Consider the following 13,378-nt stretch of genomic DNA (forward strand, 5'->3'; position numbering starts at 1 on the left):
TTCAGAGAGAAGCTTGTGTTTGGTCGTTGTTTGATTTAATTTATGTATATGGTATTCGTTTTGTTTGTTTGTTTATTTATTTATTTTGTATGTGAATTCCTTTTTGTATGAGTGTGATAAATGTCTTAATTTGTTTTCTGTGAATAAATGTGATTTTTAAAAATCTCTCTCTCTCTCTCCCTTTCTCTCTCTCTCTCTCTCTCTCTCTCTTTCTCTCTCTCTCTCTTTGTGTTTAAGTAATTCATCCTCATTTGTTCAGTCATTCCTGAGATTAAATTATCTGTCCCAAAAGGAAGAATTTGACACATGAAGAGGATAAAACATATTAAACCTTTACACAGCATGTAGGCTAACATAAAACTGTTGTAGGATGTGAAATCCATGTGTATAAAAGAAAGTCCTATTTTTATAATATCATTCTCATTTTTGTACCCATATCTTTCCAAGTCATTTTCATGCTTTTTTCCATAGCCAATGTCTTTGTTTCATTACATTAGGCTAACAACTTTATGCAATCCATAAAGATGCAGTAAAGAGGTTTAAAAAAAACAACCCCCAAACATTTACTGTACATTAAGTTGATGTTGAGTAAGAGGGAATGTCTAGTCTGATACTTAAACATTTTATGTCATAGCATCTAGGAGCCTTCAGTATCTACAACAGGCAAATTACAGAATCTGCATTGTTTGGGTTGCTTTTGAGTCTGAGCTACAGCTACAAAATGCTTCTTTTCATGTATAGCTCGGTTATGACGGTTTTTCATCCTCTTTCCCACTCCTCGTATCATCTTCATTACATGCAGCCTAATTTTTAACAGATCCAAGTTACATCAGTGGCTGCTAGATAATTTTTGTTACTTTGAAGTATTGATATTGAAGTTAAACCCCGAAACTATAAGCAATTTTAACACTTTACATTCTGCATTTCTGCCTGCATAATTTAAATTGGATGATTGGTCTCAAAAAATTCTATCAATTTTGTTTCCTGTTCCCTGATTTTCAAAGTTTGTAATGATTAATGCACCATTTTCTGAACCTGATGGGAAACAATTAAGAATTTTAAAAAAAAATCTTTGATGCATAAATTATTCATGGAAAGTTCTGTCAATGCTAGATAGTCAGATTAGGCAGAAACATGGATATTTAACTCTGGCTGACTCTGACTCTGACATAATTGGGACCTCTACTAGTGTGTTTTTTCATCCACCTGGCAGAAGGACTGTTCTACCTCAAATCTGTGTCTCTGGGTTTTGATGAGCCACTTCTATGAACTTCTACACCTCCTCTTGCTGCAGTGAGCTGAAGGATTTACGCCTCAGTATTAAATTAATTCAGAATAAGGATAGGTTCAAAAGAGTAGGGATTGAGACATTTCATTTCAGGAGACAAATATGTACAATCAATCGTTTGTCTGTATAAAAAAAACTCTTTATAGTGCAAACCTACAGCAAAGAAATGTTCAATTCAGTTCAATATCAAATGGAAAAAGAAAAAAATGTAGCATTACTGTAACAACAATCAAGTACACCAGCGCTAATCTATTACCCCTGGTAAAAAGCTTTGGACAATGGATTTTTAAACTGTCAGTCCGATAGTAAATGTGTGTGTGCATATTTCTAACATTCATTGGATTGTCTAATATCCTGTGCTATGTCCTAACTGGAAATCATCATATTGTGTAAATGAACAGAATTCTGTGATTTATTTGATGAAGCTGTTTGTGCAACAGCACCATAGTCTGTAGTGCAGAGTCACTGCTGCAGTGCAAAGCATCACTGCAGCAACAACTGAAGCATCCTTTAGGAGGAGGCATCTGTTGCCCTCTAGTGATGAGAAGTACTAGATGTGTTTCTACGCCTTCACTGAACAGCACAGACAACCCACTGTATAATTCAGTGTGTGAGCAGAGGCTCGACAACTGAGTGCGATGAACTCCTCTGCATCCTCTATAATGATTTAATGTGTGCACGGCCACTCAGATGATGGGACCATCGTCTTAAATCTTAAATTAAATCCCCACAGGGACAGAAACACATCAAAAATGTAAAATGTTGCCCCCCTGAGCAGAAGTCACCTTTTAAAATTTTTAAATTCATTCAATCTAAAGAATTTACTAAAACATCTATTAGTATATCAGCAGATCATCTCATGTAGAACACATCCTATAAACCTGAGAACACATTCGGTTAGGCTCTGTCACATCCGGCAAAACCCCCCCAAATATTTGCTTACATCTGCATGCCATATCAATTTTGCTACAAAAAATGCAGCAATATATAGAGACTCATGATTTGATGTCTGCGACCATAACGCTTTACGATACTGAGAGTCTTTTAACTCAAAAGGTAAATCACACAGGCTACAGTTTGTAGCCATGATCGAAAATTTGTATGACATACAAATGAATCCGGGATAAGTTGTCCCTTTTTTTTATGCTTTCCAGCTTTATTCCCATTACAGAATTTTGGCTTGGCACCCTCAGAATGCAGTATTACTGTCTGTGTCCATGTCTGAGGTCTCAGCTTCATCTGCAGATCCATTCAGGGAGGGGTAAGGTCTTGGCTGGTCCAGGTTGACATAGTTAACCTTCAGACTAATGTAGTGCTCTCCCTCCAAACAGGACAGGATGTGTTGTATTTCTGTAACCAGGTTACTGAAGTTGGGTCTGTACTCAGGCTCTGGGTCCCAACATGCCAGCATGATGGAATAGCTGAGGTATGAACAGTTGAGTAAACAGATTAGTAACCATGTAAATAGATGAAGGAACTACTGAATTGTGATCATTGTGAGTTTAAATATATCATATTAAAACAAGATAAAATTCTATTTTATCATTTCAAAACCATATAGGGTAGTTAAAGCATGTTTATTTTATTATTCTTACAGCCTATCAGGGCAGAATTGTGGCTGGGGAAGCCGGCGTCCCTTCAACAAGAAATGTGTGATGTCATAGGGGTCCACATCTGGATATGGGCTTGCACCTCTGGTTAACAGCTCCCACATTAAGACACCATACGACCACTGGAAACAGATAAGCCGTGTACTGTAGAATCATATGTCATATGTGCCAGGAGGTTATGCCAGCGGGCTGGATAGAGTCAACTCACCACATCAGACTTGATTGTGAACTTCTGTGTTTGAAGGCTTTCGATGGCCATCCACTTCACTGGCAGCTTCACTCGTTTGTGATCTTGAATGCTGTAATACTCTTTATCATAGATATCCCTTGCCATGCCAAAGTCAGCCACCTTTACTGTAAAGGTTTCATCTAGCCTGAAAAGAAATCAGTCAGTCACCCTGAGCTCCTATTCGGATAGCACAATCTCTAGCTTGTGCTATCCGAATAGTAGTGGTTACTTAACCTTAACTTAACTCGAAAGCATTAATACACATTATTCATTTGCATAACCTAAACTGAGATGCGGTATTGGGTTGTAACAAACTGACGTGCCATGGGCTAGTCATCACATGTGATTCACACTCACATGCAGTTACGTGCAGCTAGATCTCTGTGGACAAATTTCATCTGGGATAAATACTCCATCCCCTTGGAAACCTGAAGGCCAAAGCCAATCAAGTCTTTCACTGTTGGGTTCTGTGGAGGACAAAGAAGAGTCGAACAATGCATAAAAATTTGAAGCCGAATGAATTAATAAAATCTGAACTTTAGCAGAGTAAATATTGCAGGTCCTTCTGTTCTAGACAGTTTCACTGTGCATTTACCCTTTTCTCACAGCGTATGAAATGACGGACATCCCCGTGCTTCATATAGGGTAAGACCACCAGGGGGAGCCCTTCTTTAGGTAGCATTATACCCAGCAGAGACAGTATGTTTGGGTGGTGGAAGCCTTTCATGATGAGGCCCTCTCTGAGGAACTGGTCCACCTCTCTCAAATCTGTGATCCCTGTTAAAACACCTCACAGTTATACATGTTATTCCAAAGCCACAAGTTAATTTAATAGTAATTTCAATTATAAAATGGCTGTCTGCTTACTGTTCAATGATTTAACGGCACAGTGTGTCTCTTGCTTGTTGCTGTCTATCAGGTATCCATGATATACTGTCCCAAAGTGACCTAAAGTATATGGATTTGACGTAAATATTTTAGCTTGTAAATATCTTCCCAGTAGAACGGAACCAGACAAGTGATTTACCTTTGCCGATAATCTGGCTATCCTCAATTCGTAGCATCTCAGCTGGGATCAGTACATTTTTCACTTCCTCAAGAAGATCCGGACATAAACTCACTGTATTGTCCTGCGGCACTAAAGGAATGGACAGCTGATCATAGCTGGCAGTGTACAGTAAACCTTGAAAGGCCATTCCTCCTGAACCGGATGTTTGACCAGACAGATGAACTGCAAACACAAACCAAAAGGAACACATCTATTTTATTACCATTATCAAAAAGGTATTACTTTTAATTCAATGTATTTTTGGTTAAACACAAATTATTTATATTATAGCCTTTCAACCTGTCTGACCTCGTCTATAATCACCCGTTGGTGAGAAATCAGCACCGCTGCCCATGCGGTCCCGCGAAAGCATATGTGATAAACGATTCTCAATGCTGGCTGATGGGATCCATAAATAGATGGGATGAAAGTCAGTTTTAAGGTTAGATAAATGGTCACACATTAAGGACTTCTGTTTTACAAATGACTATTACATTTGCAAGTATTCTTATAGTTATAGTTTTAAGAGTGTGTCAACAATTGGCTGGGTGTTCTTACCTCTCTTCTTCTTCCTCAAATGTATCATCACTATTAACGCAAGACCAGCACCCACTGCCAGAGCAGCAATGATGCCCAGCACAATGCCCGCAATCACAGTGCTGTTGTTGCTGTCATCATTCATTACTGTGCCCACATCATAAACCTCCCCATTCACAGACACCTAGGGCCATGGAAGACGTCATTAGCATTAAATAAATTTAATCCAAAGTGATTTAATGATGGCTCACACAAAATTACCCTCACCTTGACAGGCAACCCCTCACTGGGAATGACCAGACCTTTAGGAATCCTGCAGGTTAGTTCATTTAACAGAATCTGGGCGTTGCATTTCACACCCCCAATGGTCATCGTGATTTTCATACATGTGGCCACGTTCTTCAATTCACTATGCTATCATGTGTGTAGAAACAGAGAGCTCGTAGTTTTACAAGTGGCAATCTTTAGGATTCACATTTTTTGATAACGGTGCTGTGCAATTATTATCATTCCGCTTTTAAAGAGCAAATTATTAGATGCAGTGTGTGAAAGAGCATTTAAACTTACATGTAGTGAAACTTCTGTCTCTCCCGGTTTTAGAAGCAACAGATTTTCATCATTTTCAAAGGGAAAGATCGTGACATTGGTGTGGTAGTCAAACCGTACGGTCCAGAGATTACTTTTTCCATCCATGTGAATAGTAATCTCTCCTGTGTCGGACCTTCCTTCTGGGAAGTCCTCCAAAAACCCAGGTGCCCTGCATTCCATATGAGTGGCATTTTTTGTGCCGTTGCATTCCTTAGTGAAAAAGTGTTTTCAACGGTAAAAATGGTTACAGTTTGTCATAATGTGAAAACAATTATCAGTGTAGATCGATAAGTGTCCCTTAATCATGCAGAGTGATAAAATGAAGAGTTTCCTTACATTCTGAAGAGGTCGCAGGCTGGGATTTTTCGATGTATATTGAATCACTGATTTGTGGGCAGAGTCTAGATTCTGGCCTTCAATCACCACCTTGGAGCCGCTGTACGATAGGAGAGAAGACAACATTTCCACATCTTACAGTGAAGCAGAAAAAGGTAATTGTTAGGGATGACTTCAGTACTAAGACGGAGCCAGACACGGGTTAGCATCATACCTTTGAAGACTGCAGTGAGGTTCTATGGCGGTTATTACAGGGTTGTTCTTGTAGAAAAACATCAGGCTGGTTGTCACTTGAAAATCATCGATGACAACTTTCACAGGTGCCTTGCCAACATGTGCTGCAGCTCCGGTGTGGCATACAATTGAAGACATATTTCCATTTCCCTCACTGAAAAGAGCAGAAATGTCAATTAGACTGAATGAATCCGAAAGAATTGAATACACCATAAACTTTTGATAGCAAAACAAGTAGCCACCTCTTGCTCACCTGTTAATATTGCACTTTGAGTCAGCAAAGAAGACATCTCTTTTTCTTCCACAGTTAAGATATCTGCCTGTCAGTGTCACTGATGTTCCACCAAACATGGGTCCAAAGTCAGGTCTGATCTGTGTTATGCTAGGTTCCTGATTAGAGTTATTGTTCATTTTACGTTAAATTATACATACCACTGATTCAAGAGAATTTATATAGAACTCACTTAGAAATGTTCCAATTGTATAAAAGTTCTCACCACAAAAGAGAAGCCTGATATCTGAGCCATGCCCTCAATTGAGTAGCGACCCTCCACGTCCCCCTCATGAACCTCCAGAGTGATGGTTAGGTTCTGGTTTGGTTTGGTATCTTTCTGAATCTTACAGATGAGCCTTTTTTGTGAACACAAGGAATTATGAGTCAGTGAATGGTGAGGATGAAGATATTCCAGAGAGCCAGCAGACAGAGATGTAGAACATCAGATGTTGAATTGTGATGTGTGACTGCGCAGAATATTTACGGCAATCATGAACTGTAACAACTGGACACAAAATTATTGCCTGTCTCATTGGTTCTCATGTCAGAATTTAAGTAAGAGATGCAGAAATTATGAGTCAATGCTCTCTGGCATTTTCCAGAGATGTTTAAGGATGATATCACATTGCGTATACCCGGACAGGGTAACCCAATACGCTACTTCTGCCAGTCCATAACAAATTAAATTGAATAAAATTCTACAGACCTTTCAAGTAAGTGAAAAATGCAACATTATACTGACAAGCTAGCCTCATCCCATGTCAAGCAACATTTTAGTAAATTCAAAAACATTGTTTATATCCACAATACAACAAATTATTCATGCAGATATATCAAAGCATCAGAGGAGTTGAGAGACAAGTAAAGAGAAGGCCAGAGGGAGCTGCATTGGGTTTTTGTACATCTGAAGAAAGCTTATTTACAAGGTCCCCAGAGAGGAACTGTGGTATTGTATGAGGAAGTCTGGAGTGGCAGAGAAGTATGTTAGAGTGGTGCAGGACATGTATGAGGACTGTAAGACAGTGGTGAGGTGTGCTGTAGGTGTGACAGAGGAGTTCAAGGTAGAGGTGGGACTGCATCAGGGATCAGCTCTGAGCCCCTTCTTGTTCGCAACAGTAATGGACAGGCTGACAGACGAGGCTAGACAGGAATCTCCATGGACTATGATGTTTGCAGATGACATTGTGATCGAGTAGTGAGAGCAGGGAACAGGTGGAGGAGAAGCTAGAGAGGTGGAAGTTTGTCCTGGAAAGGAGAGGAATGAAGGTTAGCTGCAGTATGACAGAGTACATGTGTGTGAATGAGAGGGACCCAAGTGGAAGAGTGAGGTTACAGGGAGAAGAGATCAAGAAGGTGGAGGATTTTAAGTACTTAGGGTCAACAGACCAGAGCAATGGAGAGTGTGGAAAAGAGGTGAAGAAGTGTGTACGGGCAGGATGGAACGGGTGGAGAAAAGTGTCAGGTGCGATGTGTGATAGAAGAGTTTCAGCTAAAATGAAAGGAAAGGTGTACAAAACTGTGGTGAGACCAGCGATGTTGTTTGGTCTAGAGACAGTGTCGCTGAGGAAAAGACAGGAGACAGAGCTGGAGGTAGCAGAGATGAAGATGCTGAGGTTCTCTCTGGGAGTGACCAGGAAGGATAGGATCAGGAATGAGTACATCAGAGGGACAGCACATGTTAGAGGTTGTGGAGATAAAGTCAGAGAGGCCAGACTGACATGGTTTGGACATGTCCAGAGGAGAGATAGTGAATATTGGTAGAAGGATGCTGAGTTTTGAACTGCCAGGCAGGAGGCCTAGAGGAAGACCAAAGAGGAGGTTTATGGACGTAATGAAAGAGGACATGAAGGTAGTCGGTGTGAGAGAAGAGGATGCAGAAGACAGGGTTAGATGGAGGCAACTGATTCACTGTGGCGACCCCTGAGGGGAAAAGCCGAAAGGAGAAGAAGAAAAAGAGGAGCCATTTGGACTCATCTTATTAAATTTAAACCACAAATACAACCGATCCTGGTAAAGTGAGCCAGTCGAGCTGAGGAAATGTGGTATTGTGTGCATTTTTCATACTCACACTTCAGAGCTGCTCTTTGCAGGCAGGACAGTACACAAGGTCCCGGAGCCCACTGTGATGATGTGGGTTTTGCCGCTGATGATGGCAGGTCGCAGAGGCGACTGAAACTCCCAACCACACAGTGTCACCACTGCCTCAGCGCCAGCTGGCTCGATTTTGGGGTAAAACTACAGAACAAAGTGTCATCATCGAGACAGACCAACAGCGTCTCATTATCAATCAGAATTACTTATGGTTTTTAAACAATCTGCATTAGCTACTCATTGATCTACCTCTGTGATGATTGGTGCACAGGAGTCTTTGTTCCACTGCGAAGTACACTCATGCTCTTTGGAGCAGATTCCTAAACACCACCCACAGTTCATGAAGCGTGGAGCCGTCAAACACATGGAGCATGTCATAAAATGTGCACACCCTGGTCCAACAGAGGGCACCCTGAACATCTAGTGCAGGGGGAGAGATAAAGAGGGGAGGATGAAAGATGTCCAAAACCAAAAGGGAAATGCTTGCTATTGTTTTATACATATTATGGCTCAAGAACATTGTTCAAGTTCTGCGGAGCAGAAGAAATCCCTGCCTTTTGGATTCCCATATAGTAAAGCCTTTTGGTTCAAATGGTAATCAAAATTTCTTCAAAACGCACCTTATTTCCGACTGTAAAGAGAAGTGAATCTTCTGGGTACACGGCTGCTGTCCTGGAGACTTCAGTGGTGTCCAGAGAATAGTTAGCAAATACTATTGGCCTGTACTGAGACAGAATCACCTAAAACACACACACACACAAAACCCACAGAGGTAATGCCATAAGGATTTTAATGTTTGTAATGACACACATCCTGTTATTCTGACAGTAATAACATTCAAATAGTGCGGTCACTACTTTTAAATAATATTAAATACAGTATGGGAAATGGATTAAAAAAAAACCCAGTGAATTCTACATTATATGATTCGTTCAAACATCAAAGGCAGAGACACTCCCAAGAAATCAGCCCTGCCTCAGTGATTAAATTATCAACTAATTGTACACTCATTAAATAACTTTATTGAATTATCTCTATACATACACGTGATCTCCACCATTTGTACTGGCCCCTGAATGTTCCTGTTGTGTTTACATGCCATTAAGTTATGTGTAGTTTTTCATTATTTACTGTATGTTTTGTTTCACATTCCATTTCCAGTGTTTGAATAGTAATACAATACTAATTCATTACTCTTTAACAGGGATTATTTTATTACAATGCTATAATAATTATCATTATAAATGACATAAAATAATAATTAAATACTTTATCACAACAACTTCTGAGACAGAATACAGCATCATTCCATAGAAGTATTTCCCATAACTGACCGACATGTAAGACTGCAAGATAGGTGTATTGTATTGTGAAGCTACCTGTAGAATCCGCCCGTCTGAGGTACCGAAGTGACCCAGCGTGTGATTCCCAATAATGGTGACCAGGACAGAAGTGAAAAGTACATCTGTCATCCGCCCGTTGAAGAGATCAAGTCTGTAGTGTGGAGTCGACACCAGAGTGGGTTTGGCACTGCATGTGACATTACCCTCGGAGCTCTGCACAAACAGGAAGTTCACATCCAGAACAAAGATCATAGTTTCTAATCAGCAGTGGGAATTCACAGTCAAATCTCAAGTACCTAGTCAGAATCAGTCTCCATCGACACACACAGACACACACATGCAAAAACACACACATATCTGCATTTTTTCATGTATATTTGCGAAGAAGGACAGTGGACAGGAAGAGAGAAACTTGTAATTCATTCATTAGGGGGGCAGACCTGCACTACTGCCTCAAGTCATAGTCAGAAGCTGTGAGAGCAACAGACCATAAAACAGCAGTTACTACGACTTCCTACGTTGACAAGGTGACTGCTCCTCAAATACCGAAACTGAACACATTTAAGACGGTATGTGTGCGAATGGTTAGCAAATCATGAGTCAAGCCGGCTAATCAAAAGTAATTACTAAAAGGAATATGTTACACTTATCTAAACATTCCACTGCGAAGCAGTTTCACAAACCTGTCTCAGCATGCCCCTGTTTACTCTTAACTATGACCAGAAACCATATAATTTGATCTTTTGTGGGGTTTTTTTTAATACTTCCGTTCAATTGAAGCTTGAATGCAGTGTTTTTCTTTTGATTGTTGTAGAAATGTGTGACTTGATCTCAGGACGTATTTAATATCTAATCTTTCAACAATAATTTCTTGCTAATTAAAAAGTCACACACTTCTTCTTTGATATCTTTACAATATCCATTTCTCAAATCACCACAGTAGACATCCGACACATTCCACTGCAGTCTCTCCCCTTAAAATTCCACCTTTTATCAGCTGATTTATGTCTTTGGCACACATTCCTGTAGGAGTACACACGTCTACAAGAGCTCAAAGGACACAGCTTGGATTCCAATAAAGGAAACAAACCACACCTTTATTATTTTCAATCGAAGTGCTGTAAGGGTGAATTTGTTATTGAACCTACCAAACTATCTTAACCTTCCAAAACCTTCCCTCCTTGTGTAGCCAAAGAAATGGTCAAGTCTAAGCATGGATCCTTTTATCACAAACCGCATGGATGTGATGTAAGAGTTTTTATATCAAACCTGTGTACCGTAACAGTTTCCAATCTTTCTCAAATTTAACAGAGCAGAGAATCGGTGTGTTCAAGTGCAGGCCAGGCTGACTCATCCACCCCTCCCAGTTTTCAACCAGCCCACTCTCTCACACACCTCCATTAGAGTTGCCACAGGAAAAACCATACTCCAATAATCAAGCTTTATTCATGCACTAATTGTTGTGTTGTTTACAGTACTCTAACACTTATTGCTCAAGCTAATATAAGTGATCGACATTGTTCCAATCTGTGGGTATTTAATTACACAATATTTATTCTGGATGGATCACTTCCTGCCTGGATGTCAGGAGACCTTTGTACCGTTGCAAACCGTCATTAAAATCAAGAGTTACTCACTTCATGAGGGCAACTCTCAAGAGGTTGGAAGTGAGAGAGGCCTCTGGACAGCTGTTCCGGGCCTGACATGCAACACGCGTCCACACCTTCATCGATAGCCTGGTTTACTTTAGTCAAGAGGAAGGCGCACAGGGCTGAGTTCTTCTGAGGCTCACCCTGCTCATTAAGCTCTGCAAACACCCCATACAGAATATCTTCTCCCTCCTTCACCCTCAGCTCTTCCGCCAGGTCCTTCCCAGCTCGCCCAAAATGTGCAGCCTGTAGCCCGTTATATAAGGTGGCCCTGAAAACATCTCTCCGTCTCCTCCTTCGCTTTGGATTATACCGGCATTCAAGGACCACCTCTCTATACATCCACACCTCTGGAATTAATATTGGTAGTCGTCCCAGACGAGTCTGAAAAGCTGATTTGCTCTTTAAAGGATTTTCTCTCTGCAGGGACAAGAAGTAGACGTACTCCTTCGTGGAAAAGCTGTAGATGTAATTAACTTTGTATGAGTCCCGTAGATTTGGGAGCACTGTTAAACCATTCATCACCATATGAAAGCCATCTTCAGTCGAAAGTGGCCTCATCACAGATATTGATCTCCTTGGATACCTCGCTGTCACCTTGTCATTGATGGATGCTGCTACAAAGAACAGCGATGTGGCACCCTGTTCAACGATGGCCACTTTGGTGCCAAGTGGGCTGGCCAAACAGTCTGGGCAATAGGACGGAGAGTTTTGCTCCTTTTTGTATAAACACTTTGGCTTAGGCTGTGGTGAATCAAGATTAACAAAGTAACATATCCCATGTTGAGTACTTCCACAAATATACAAGTAGGGCAAGAGAAATCCTGCAGGATCCAAAAGCAAAACCTCATTGTCAGTATCCACTGGATCGCTGTTATCTGTGTCTATGTCACACACCTGACAGGTGTCACAGTCAGGGCTGCCAACAGGTCCAGTTTTCACCTCCCATATTTGATCCATTCCAGAGGTGACTGCCTTTACTGCATTCTGGCAGGCAACAAACACCTCCATCTGTGGCGAATCCCAGTTCACAGCTATGTTCTGTATGGGTTTGTCTGTTTGGAAATGGGGGAAGGAGTAATTTACAGTGAAGTCCACCCGCCTGCGTTGTGTAGAAGCACATTTGTGCTGTCCTGAGGCAGTTTGTGCTTGAATCCATATGCATGCCGTCAACAAAGTAACCCAAGTGACCATCTCCTCTCACAGTCCACAGCGGTTGAGTGTTACCTATAAGATACTTGTCTCAAAGACAACATTCTGGCAATTTGAGGGGAAAAAGAGAAATAACGTTAAGATTTACCCAACATAGTGCAATAACACATTATTATTATATTCACCATAAATTCATGGTTTTGAAGTGGAAGTAATATAAACATTTAAGCTTGTTTACGCTAAGAAATACAGCATGTGATACTAAAAATAGAGGGAAAGGCATCAACAGCCTTTCTTTCCGAGCCTCATGATTAAATAGCTGGTGCTTTCACAGAAGCATCAACAATTTGATTTGATATACACATACATGGCTTAGCTCACCCAGTTCTACTGCTAGTGGAAAACCCATAATGTCATTGAGTCAAGGTAAAATCTGAAGTTGAAACGTGACTTGCTGAAACATGTGTATCAACAAATGTTCAAGACTCCAGACTAATATAATATATATTACAGATAGATAAATACTATAGAATAAACGTTGTTAACTAGCTCATTTATTTCTTTCTGACTGTCATAAATAAAAAAATATTATATTTCTAAGTAAGCAAAGTTGTTATTGCCTGTTATTATTAACCCTTTTCTCCAAAAGGTAAACAACATACTAAGTTTATTACTGGATAACATGAAGAACAACAGTAGTATAATTTTGATAATTTATAATAATTATGACACCCATATTAACATGTCACGTATCTGAAAATACAAACCATTATTAGTTACTTAAGTATATTATGCCACTCGGTAACGTAGACAAACACATCGTGCACCACTAAAAAAGATGTTGAAATCATTTTACCTGGCGTTGAAAAGAACAAAGATGAAGTCCACTCGAGACGAAAAGTACTGTTCCACATTGTGACCTCCAGCAGCCCACACCTGACGATGACGATCCCACACGCCCCGAGTGGAGCGGGACCCTCTTCGTCCTCAGCCTGAGCG

General features: G+C 40.5%; 2 protein-coding genes across 2 annotated transcripts in view; both read right to left on the reverse strand.

The window, feature by feature from the left end:
• The window catches only part of gnai2b (guanine nucleotide binding protein (G protein), alpha inhibiting activity polypeptide 2b), a 189,165-nt gene that overhangs the window by 81,105 nt on the left and 94,682 nt on the right, over positions 1 to 13,378 (reverse strand). The gene's annotated exons all lie outside the window — the stretch shown is intronic.
• On the reverse strand, positions 1,386 to 13,361 carry mst1ra (macrophage stimulating 1 receptor a). Its single transcript, XM_068316093.1, has 21 exons — positions 13,236 to 13,361; positions 11,216 to 12,484; positions 9,615 to 9,791; positions 8,856 to 8,975; positions 8,485 to 8,655; positions 8,213 to 8,379; positions 6,368 to 6,500; positions 6,124 to 6,260; positions 5,851 to 6,024; positions 5,637 to 5,736; positions 5,280 to 5,510; positions 4,980 to 5,126; positions 4,734 to 4,896; positions 4,485 to 4,574; positions 4,155 to 4,358; positions 3,995 to 4,075; positions 3,723 to 3,904; positions 3,485 to 3,594; positions 3,107 to 3,272; positions 2,884 to 3,020; positions 1,386 to 2,709 (listed from the first exon to the last, which is right to left on the reverse strand). The coding sequence occupies exons 2-21, from the start codon at positions 12,419 to 12,421 to the stop codon at positions 2,478 to 2,480; spliced, it is 4,128 nt and encodes a 1,375-aa protein (XP_068172194.1). The 5' UTR covers positions 12,422 to 12,484; positions 13,236 to 13,361; the 3' UTR covers positions 1,386 to 2,477.

The sequence above is a fragment of the Antennarius striatus genome, chromosome 5, assembly GCF_040054535.1.
Source record: "Antennarius striatus isolate MH-2024 chromosome 5, ASM4005453v1, whole genome shotgun sequence".
NCBI lineage: Eukaryota > Metazoa > Chordata > Actinopteri > Lophiiformes > Antennariidae > Antennarius > Antennarius striatus.

What these genes read in the sequence shown, in the direction of transcription:
- mst1ra (XM_068316093.1), bottom strand. Translation starts at nt 12,421, where the DNA reads ATGGTCACTTGGGTTACTTTGTTGACGGCATGCATATGGATTCAAGCA. An exon ending in CCTCACTGCAGTCTTCAAAG is followed by an intron (nt 5,737 to 5,850) that starts GTATGATGCTAA and finishes CCTATCGTACAG; the next exon opens with CGGCTCCAAGGTGGTGATTG. An exon ending in TTTGAGGAAGAAGAAGAGAG is followed by an intron (nt 4,575 to 4,733) that starts GTAAGAACACCC and finishes GGATCCCATCAG; the next exon opens with CCAGCATTGAGAATCGTTTA.